The 10,566-nt window shown below is 33.0% G+C and overlaps 1 protein-coding gene across 2 annotated transcripts in view; it reads right to left on the bottom strand.

The window, feature by feature from the left end:
- Window positions 1-1,702: 1,702 nt before the first annotated feature.
- Window positions 1,703-10,566, bottom strand: part of LOC140445175 (choline/ethanolamine transporter flvcr2a-like) — a 54,487-nt gene continuing 45,623 nt past the window's right edge. For both annotated transcript variants that reach the window (XM_072537049.1, XM_072537048.1), the window contains exons 4-7: window positions 10,267-10,481; window positions 5,724-5,827; window positions 5,553-5,663; window positions 1,703-4,765 (exon numbers count right to left, since the gene is read on the bottom strand). In XM_072537049.1, the coding sequence (XP_072393150.1) occupies window positions 4,468-4,765; window positions 5,553-5,663; window positions 5,724-5,827; window positions 10,267-10,481 (728 nt within the window). In that variant the 3' untranslated portion in view covers window positions 1,703-4,467. The remainder of the gene's footprint in view (window positions 4,766-5,552; window positions 5,664-5,723; window positions 5,828-10,266; window positions 10,482-10,566) is intronic.

The following is a 10,566-nucleotide window of genomic DNA, read 5'->3' as shown; positions in this document are numbered from 1 at the left end:
AATGTTGCCCATCAATTTTCAAACATTTATGAACTCTTTTAATCAGATTTTCATTAGTGTCTCTTGATATTGATTCTCCATCTGTTTCATTAAAAACTTGATGGACTTTATTTATCATATCTTACTTAGTAATGCAGGTTCAGAGAACACATAATTTTTACCATATTCCCAAATATAGTAACCTAACGGTGGGGATCTTGGCAGCCAGAGAAACGGATCTTTATTAGCTGTCCATCTGTCTCTACTGTGAGCCGGTGCTCCATATTGTTAAAACCAAGCCATGTAAAGCTTTCAGTGCTGGTACAATTACTTGACGTAAAATGTTGCAGTAACGCTCTCGGTTTAAATTTTCGTCATAAATTATAAGAGCGAATATCTTATTATTTTTCACAGCACAAAAAACACTAGGTAAACGAAAAGGACACTTGAAATTTACTATCGCACGTGATCTGAGGATTTTCGTCACTCTAGAAGTGACTGTTATGGTGGTTAAAAATTCCATTTTTTGTAAACAACTTAGAATTATCACACCAATTTTTTTATTTAAAATTTATTTAAAAATTCCTTTATAGAAGGTGTAATATTAAAAACCCTATCGGGCTACATCACAGAACGTTTTCGGAATAAATATTCCATCATCAGTGCTATCTGGACGCACATGTATGAAGCCACTAAATACATGGGTAAAAACCCAAAAAGTGTTGTTAAATTAACTTTGAGTTACATTTTTTAACTTTGTAAACTATGATGTTTTAGTTACAACAGGAATAGATAACATGGCAATGTAAGACTCCACTGGAGGTTCTAGTCCTTAGACGAAGTGTCTACGAGGACTTGTTGATAGCAACTTATTAAAATGTCAATTTGGATTAGCTGCAAAATATCCCAAGATATGTATTAGTAAGTCGTCATTACCGACGTGGGTCTTGGGTATGTTCCTTTTATTTATAAACTAACCAAACTTTGAGTAGTTCTTCAATTAACGTTTTACCTCTCATATCTCTCAACAAAAACACAGCAAGTTCTAGATATCATTCCATATGAGAACCAAGGCTGTCCAATCCATCCCGGAAAAGTTACTGTTTGGGATAGCAGTGTCATCGATCTATATATCTTTGAGAACGACGTTGGTCTTACCATCACTGTCAATGGCAACAATTATAAGTCGACGATTATTAACTTCATTTGGCATGAATTTAATGATATGGACGTCACGCACAGCTCATGCCGGGAGGTGATGTGAACTGGCCAACAAAATGGTACGATTTAACCCTGTTTGATTTTGTCTTGAGGGGTTTTGTTAAGTCGCAGCTCTGTGTGTGTAACTAACAAAGCACAGTGGCACTCAAAGCTAACATAACCCATGCCATCGGTCAAGTTAAGTGTGATTTATACGCCAGATTCATGGAAAATGGGAAATTTCGGATAAGCCCCAACCAGCAAAGCTGCGACGGAAATTTAAATAACAAATTTTGATAATATGATAATATCTCACACACACTTAAGTTTATTGAAATTTAGAATTAGGACACGTTTATTTGAAGACCTTTATAAGGGCAGTAAATATATTAACCTGCCACGAACTTTTTTTTGGAGCCCCCGCTGTCGCTCCGTCTCAAACTAGTCCTCGATTGGTAAAAGTTACTTACATCACTTGTAGCATAAATAACTTAAAAAAACTGCTATATTGCGTTGTATATAAAATATTTTTTATTAATAATAAAACATTTATATTATTTACAATCATTTTATTGTTGCCACCATAATTCCATAGGATAATGGTAGAAAAACATATCACAAAATGCTGTATAAAGCCACTAAACAATACTGAAGATACTGATTACGCTATTTACATACTAATAATAATGCAAATAAGGTTATTATCTGCAAGATACATCGTTTTAAGATGGATTGGAACAAGATAGACGAAACAAGATTTACATAGAAAAACGACAAAATGGAAAAGTACTGATAATATGCGAAAAAGAACAAATATTAAGGGCAACAAAGATTCAAAAATATCATCAATTTAACTAATATAAAAATGAAAGAATAGGCAAGTGGCACATCTCAAAAAGTCGCTTAAAACTAGTGAAATATGACCATATTGTTATAAAATTTGACTTCGGATTTGTTTTGTATTATTGAAGTTGCTGAACAAAAAATTGTGGAAACACTGTCAAAAATGACTATAAACAAAAAATGTACAAAGTTTTCATAATTGTTTTTTTCATGTTATATCTAGACAATTGTTTTTATTTATTTTTCAAATCTTGAGAGTACATTTTTTAGAGTATGAGTCTCCAACTCAACCAACGAAAAAATTAATTTTATGACTGCTACCGACGAAAAACATCTTTTCATCTGCAGCCCAAATTGGCCTCCTCCAAACTATGTCTCCAACCTTATATAACCGCGTCGATCTTCTCCAAGTTATCACGTCTAGCAAATTTTAACAAATTCTAAGATCGGTGACTCTTTCAGTTCATGGTTGTGCCTTGATCTCCATACTTCGTTTTCGTCATTAGGTCTAAATATCTTCCTTAGGACTTTTCGTTCAAAGACTTTCATCTTTCTTTTTGTATTTTCTGTCATCACTCATGTCTAGCGTCCATAACATACTATTGGTCTGATGATAGTTTTGTCAACCCTGATTTTCGACCAGAGTGTGCTTTTGGAGCGGAACACATGGGCGAGTGAAAAGTAAGCTTGTTTCCCTTTACTAATCTTGTTTGAATTTCTAGTCCTCCTGTTCCGTCTGAGCTTAATGCTACTCACAGATATGTGAAAGTTTCTACTGTTTCAATATCTTCCTTTAATCCAACTGTGCGTTTATCGGTCTGTTTTGCCCCTGTTTTTAAATGTAACTATTTTTCTGCCGCCTCTTCTGTTCTGTGATACATAATGCTGATGTCATCGGCATAAGCAACGATCTGTAGTCCGCGAGGAGTCTTCTTGAAAAAATTCAATGAAAAAATAAATTTTCAGTTGGGTATCAAATTAGTTTTGTTTGAGTGCTCCGGAAAAAAACTTTTGCTAAATGACTTAAAGCAAATAAATATTTACATACAAATATTATATACAAATAATAATTTATGTTATCTTATTATAACATTATCCCTTAGGGTAATTTTTGCTTTCTCTTAAAAAAATGTTTAATATTTTTAATCCACGAGAAAATTTTACATCCATACAATAATTTGTTTATCTCATGATAAATAAGTTAAAATCAAAATTTTATTACTTCAACAGAGTCGAGGAGGGAAACATATAAAAAATATATTTTTATATCGCGCAGAGCGAGATTGACGAGGGTCGGCATGTATGCTGATTGACTAAGTCAGCACCTCTTTTTTGTGTCATTCACTTAAAATTTCCTCCTCGAGTTCTTTTCAGTCCTTTCTATTTGTCTCTCCAAATTAAACCAGTTCTTATACCAGTACAGTACAGTACTACAGTAGTAGTGAACTAGTGAGTGAACTAGAAGTGACTAGTGAGTGTAGTAGTGTCTGGAGGCTCGGGAGAGTGAGACCTCGGAAGCCCTGAAGAAGACATCAGAGAGGATGTTGAAAGCTCAGCAAAATGGATATCGACCCGGTTCAACCCGGAAGACTGGTGAGTTTAATATTAATTTTTATAATAGTATTAATCTTAGTTCTAGGTTTAATTGTACTAACCGCGGAAATCTTTCCGAACATGGAATTTACTTCTATCTCTTGACTCTCTGATTTAGCGTTTTCTTTTAATTTCAATGTTAGCTGGCATCGTAGTTTGGTTGAGGTTTATTTTATGTCCTGTGTTTGAGACATGTTGTGCAAGGGACGACGTTTTTTCTCTCCTTTCGATGGCATTTTGATGTTCTTCTCGTTTAACATTGATACTTCGGTTGGTCTGTCCGATGTACGATTTGTCACAGTTCCCATATACTCCTTGATTTTCTAACAATATTTTTGTTTCGGCGGATGGTAAAATAGTTCAGATTTTTCTGTAGGTATCAAATATCGTTTCTATTTTGTGTTTTCTTAGCTCTCTCCGTATTTTCCCTGTTGTACCCTTTACATATGGTAGAATGGCTTTTGCAATCGGTTTTGCGTCTTGTTGATTTTGAAATTGATGATTGTTGCATGTTGAAAAGGCTCACGATGCTCAAGAAAGAATTAAGGACCCAACAGAAGACGCAAAACCGATTGCAAAAGCCGTACATCGTACATTTTCCATCGTGTTTTTTTAAATTTATCTATTTAAAGTAATTTTTGACTATTTTCCTCCAATTTCAGAGCAAAACCTTTCAAAAATCTGTAGAACTTTCAAAACTAAATTTAAACATTACCGTGGTCACAGTCGAGTAAATTTAGAGGTGGGTAACGTTTCCTGTTATAAAAAGAAATTTTGTAATTGTTTGATTTCATTATTATTTAAAAGAATTGTACCCCTGATTTTAGCATACAACAATACTTAATAACAGTATTATTGTTTAAGAGGAGTAAAAGAAACGTTTCTGTCCTTCATGAACGCTTGTTGCCTCTTCAGTTTGTTGGGGGTAAATAGAGTTAGAATACAACCAGTACCCACTACAGAAATCATCGTTATAATACAAATTAAAGCACTACATTTCTCCAAGACGATGCCCAAAATAATGGTGAGAATGACAGTCAATATTTGTGATGTCGTCATCAGTATCCCGGTCACTGTACTCTCTGGTGACGGAAACGTCATTTCTATGGCGAATTCAATTCCTGCCGGCAAATAACCATTCAAAAAGAACCTAAAACAATTAATATTTATTTAGCTTTATAATGGTTTTTAAAAATTGATTACAAGCTTATCTTAGAGATCACAAAACACTTATTTTTGTTAAAATGTTCTGTATGACCTGGAAATCCATAATCAAGTATACAATTTCAAAGAATCGGCTCGATTATAGGAAACATGTAAAATAATGATTTGCAGCGAAACATAGAATACGTTCAAATTCAAATGGAGCGCTAAAGATTCATATTATACCAGGGAAGATCTGTGAAAAAATGATTACATTTGAATGTAAGATGTGGCATTCTAATTTTACAGAAAAATGGTCCTGATTTTGGACTTTTGGTCCACCCGGTACATATTTAAAAATTGACAAACTTCTATATGGTCTACTTTTTGTTATATAGGATTTTAAAGGATTTCGATTTAAAAAAAAAATTAGATTGCAAAATTATTGTGCGAAATCTATTAAATCGTAAAGTTATAGGAAAATAGCAAAAACGATGTTTTTAATCATTTTTAAATATTTTAATTTTTTTATTAATATTTCCGACCTATTTAACAGGGGGGATAAGTTATTTATTAGTAGTGAAGTTATCACACACCTTTTTTTGCAAAAATCAAAATGCCACCTCTCACATCCATCTCAAAACAAATCCGCCCTGGTATATATGGCTTATTACATAGGTATCTTTACTTCGTATCATGTTACGTTCGAACTTCCAAATCCATTTGTACACCCGCTCCAATAATTATTTTACTTGGATAGGACTTTTTTATTTTTTATTTTTATGTCTACTTACCCAAACATACCAATCGCTACATAAACCATCCATTTAGATTTCATCTCCAACGACACCGTTAATCCTCCCAAGCAAAGAGCAGTGAACACAAAAATAACAAATGAAGTTTCCCTAAAAGTAATTATAATTGTTTACAAAAATAAAGAAATCTCTGTCTCGTAGCGAACTTACTTGTATTTGTGGGTTTTGTCCAAGACAATACCCGTTACAATGGACCCAGCCATTCCTGTTAGGATCATTACAAGTCCCATTCGGCCAGCTTCTTCCTGTTCCCCCTAAAATATTTCGTTTGTGTAATGCATTTTAAACAACTGTGTAAACTAGAAAAAAAGAAGTGAAAGATAAAAAGATGAAAACTCGCTATGAAATGATGTTTGATAGAGTGGTAAAGCTCGCCGTTATTATTCTTATGGACCAGATCAATTTTTTATTTTGTCATAACTTTTCATTTTTATTATCATCTTGTTAGTTTTATACTGCATTATAAACAAATGAATATAAGAAACTGATCGGTATACATAAAATATTATTAAGTTTTTTGTAGACAACGATATGCGATATGCGAAAGAAGCGAATGTGTCTGTGTGGATCAAGGCATATCCAGAATTGGTCAGAGATATGGGAAAATTATTTTGCTCCCAATGCAGTAAAATTGTAAGTAAATACACATTTAAATTATTTAAATATCCCTTGATCTAAAAATTATCTAGCCAACATAGTGAAGAAATTTTTTGCAGATACCACGCCAAAAAAAAAATTCGAAATAGTTCAGCATTGCAAAACTGCTTTACACACGAGAAAAAATAGTTATTTTTGTACCAAGGGTATTAAATAGATGTTTATGCCCAGAGGGCGACTCGGGCCAGAAGCCCTCGGGTTTGTAGGTGGTCCGAGGGCGTATACATCTATTAATACCCGCGGTGCATACAAACTTTTATGTCATACTAGTTCGTTATTGCATCTACAAATAAATATGTTCTAAAAAATCCGAAAATTCGATTTCATTTTGACAATATATTTACTAAGTAGACATTTTATCGTCCGTGTCAACTAAACTTTACTCTCAAACGTGTCAAACTAAAACCGTGAAAATGCAAGATATTTTTGAGATCCCTAAACAAATTTTAAAAAAAGCGTAAAAAGCAACGCAAAAGTTACTACCACGTAAGTCGAGAGATGCCTACGACAAGGAATATGAAAAATTACAGCACTGGATGACAGAAAACCATGTAGAACACATTAGTAAAACTGTGCTACTTGTATACTTTGCCGATCTCGCCGAAACATTTTCTCCGAGTTCCCTGTGGTCCAAATATTCAATGGTAAAGAAGACTTTAATCGTAAATAAGAAAATTAACATTGCCAGTTTCTATAAATTGACCGAATATTTGAAGCAAGGCTCGAAAGGCTACCAGCCAAAAAGTTTAAAGTCTTGTCTAGAGAAAATGTTTTAAAATTTATTCACGAAGCATCGAACGAAATATTTTTAATGAACAAAATAGCATTAATATTTGGTATATTTGGTGGGTTTCGACGACAAGAACTTTTGAATATGTTGGTTACTCGCGTAGAAGATAGAAAATCAGTTGTCGTCGTAAACTTACCATCGACAAAAACCGATAAACAGCGTGTTTTTACAATTATTGACGAAGATGAACTAAAGAGTTTGAAGTTAGTACGGGATTACATGTCTTTACGACCCCGTGGTTCTTCAGAAAAAGGCTTTTTTTCACCTACAGACAAGGTCGTTGTACTGCACAGCCAGTTGGAAAGAACACATTTGGAAAAATCCCATCCACTATTGCAATATATCTGGGTTTTAGCAGTCCTGAGAAGTACACAGGTCATTGCCTGTGTCGGACTTCGGCAACTCTTCTGGCAGAAACTGGAGCCAGTATGACCACGTTGAAGCGCCATGGTGGATGGAAAAGTACGTCGGTTGCTAAAAGATATTTAGAGGACAGCATATCTTCAAAGAATGAGGTTTCAAGAATATTAGCAGGCATTCTGGATCCGGCGTTTTCTTACAGAAACTTGACACCCAAATTATGAAACATGAGTCAACGTTTGCCGCGGGTAATCTAAATATCACCGGCTCCTTTCAGAATTGCAAATTTTATGTGAATTCTAAATAATGTTTTGAAATGTTGTTAAATAAAGATGTTTCTAATAAGTTATCTTTTTGTATGTATCTTTACGCCCGTGCGGGCCATAAAGTACACTTTTTGTCCACGCAGGCATAAAGTACACTATTACGTAGTTGGTAACTAAGCAATAAAAACACAATAAAAAACTAGTATGACAAAATAAATAAGAACAGGGAAAGAAAAAGCAAGATTTGATATGTAGATGTTTAAAATCAACTAATCTGAAATAAAGTGAGTATGAGATATTTTACCATGATTTTTGTGAAGAATTGTTAAGCTCAAATGTATCTTTGTTGAAATTATCAAACGAAAATTTGCATTTTCCATTTCCATTTTTATTGGAAAATACTGCAACTGGAATATTCAAAGTGAAAGAAGCGTAAGAAGAAACGAGGTCGATTCTGTGTATTCTGCAGTACTAAGTAAAATAAAATTAGATATAGAAGACAATTATTTTTATATAGAAACGTGTGAATGAAACATTTCCGTTACAGTAATCGGAGCTCTTAAAAATGAACAAGCTTGTAAATCGCATTTAATTGCTTCCAAACAGTTGGATAAAACCGACGCATTAACAATTTTAATGTTTTTGCAAGATAGTTAAGCAAATTTTTTTATTCTTTATAACCGTTCGTAAAAAAACCAACAATTTTTGATCTTTCTTTCAGACGCTGCACCTTACATTGTTAAAGTAGGAAACAATTTGAACATGTTTTATTCACGTTTAGTACATACAACTTGCTTAGCAGATGGTTTAAATAGAATTACAGTAGAAATTAGAAATAAATCTCTCTCTTCATCTTTCATCAAAATCTAATATTACTGAATGGGGAACTTTGTTAGAGGCTGCAATGTTTTATACAGAACATTTTGCACAATTGAGGACGTGATAATGGAATTAGCTGCCAACTTTTCCGAATCACTAACACATACTAAAGAATTTAAAGAAGACATTTAAAAACAATTTATTTCAGTCATTGATAAAAATACTGATTTCATATTTCTATCTGAGGTTGTAAATAATTTAAGTGGGGTGTTTGACGAAACACTAAATGTAGAGGATGAAGTTTTAAATAATTCTAAATACACTCCGAAAACTTCGGGGGGGCATGTAGAACGGATCTGCATGCATCTACGGTTCACCTTTGAAAAACACTATCTTATGCAGTCTAGTAATTGGCCATTATAATTAAAATAACAGCCTGGTACGTTAGCAGCGGCACCTACACAAAGTAACAAGAAGTCGAGAGACCTCTCTTTGATAGCAAATTATGTGAACGGCAAATTCAAAGCCCCTTGCTGAAGGCTTTTGAACGACGCTAGGAGTAACCTTTTACTCCGAAATGCATCTACGGTTCACCCTTCAAAAACACTATCTTTTTCGCTCTTTGCGTAGAAAAAAGACGTTAAAATAAAAGTAGAAGATTACATTTCATTTCAATTCGAATTCCACCATTCTTCTACACGTGTTTCGAGTTATTCAACTCCTCATCGGGAACACTTGTGAAAGTTCAAACTAAAATGAAATGCAGTCTAGTACTTGTTACTTATATCTTGTTACTTTGTATAGATGCCGCTGCTCGCGTACCAGGCTGTTATTTTAATTATAATGACCAAATACTAGACTGCATTTTATTTCAGTTTGAACTTCCACAAGTGTTCCTGATGAGGAGTTGACGCATTTTAGAAGAAGTAAAGATGATCAAATGCTAAATTGCTCAGGATGTTACGAAAGATCCTGTAGATTTTTTCTATTTACAAATAATGTTGAAAACTGAATACTTGGACCGACGATGTAAATAGAATAGAAAATAAATCAGTATTGACCAGTTTTATGGATAAATCCCGCTATGACGCTCATGTATATTACCCGGTATAGTAGTATACCAGTATAGTAGTAGACTAGTATAGTAGTATAGTAGTATATTAGTATAGTAGTATAGTAGTATAGTAGTATAGTAGTATAGTAGTATAGTAGTATAGTAGTATAGTAGTATAGTAGTATAGTAGTATAGTAGTATAGTAGTATAGTAGTATAGTAGTATAGTAGTATAGTAGTATAGTAGTATAGTAGTATAGTAGTATAGTAGTATAGTAGTATAGTAGTATAGTAGTATAGTAGTATAGTAGTATAGTAGTATAGTAGTATAGTAGTATAGTAGTATAGTAGTATAGTAGTATAGTAGTATAGTAGTATAGTAGTATAGTAGTATAGTAGTATAGTAGTATAGTAGTATAGTAGTATAGTAGTATAGTAGTATAGTAGTATAGTAGTATAGTAGTATAGTAGTATAGTAGTATAGTAGTATAGTAGTATAGTAGTCTAGTAGTATAGTAGTATTTATTATAGTACAGTGGTACAGTACCAGTTGTGTTATGATTTTACAGACGTTATAATATTCTCCTAATTTAGATTCAAAGTGTGTTTTTGTCCCGAACATTTTAACAAGTTTGTCTGAGTATTTTCCTTTTCATTACTGACTAAGTAATGAAAATGGAATAAAAATAGACCAAAAAGTCAAATCAATTAATAAAATATGTCAAAAAAGTAAATAAAAATAACTTACCGGAAAATAATTTAAAATTAGTTGATTTAGTAAAGTACCAATCGAAGAATAAATGCCAATATTACACGAATAGCCCAAATTATGTAACAGGAAAGATTTGTTTTGAAGTAAACTTTTTATTGATCTAATGAAAGACATGAACGTAACTGTTTGTCTGTTCTGTCGTTCTTCCAACATAGCTTGGCTTGGAGGATATGGAGGTTCCGCTGGAAAATCTACAATAAAATAACAATTAATACTATGACGTATCTCAAATGCATTTAAAATTATGCCATGATTCAGAATAAATTGTTTAAAAAT

Source organism: Diabrotica undecimpunctata, chromosome 7, assembly GCF_040954645.1.
Source record: "Diabrotica undecimpunctata isolate CICGRU chromosome 7, icDiaUnde3, whole genome shotgun sequence".
Taxonomy (NCBI): Eukaryota; Metazoa; Arthropoda; class Insecta; order Coleoptera; family Chrysomelidae; genus Diabrotica; species Diabrotica undecimpunctata.
This window is presented reverse-complemented; position numbering and strand designations above follow the sequence as displayed.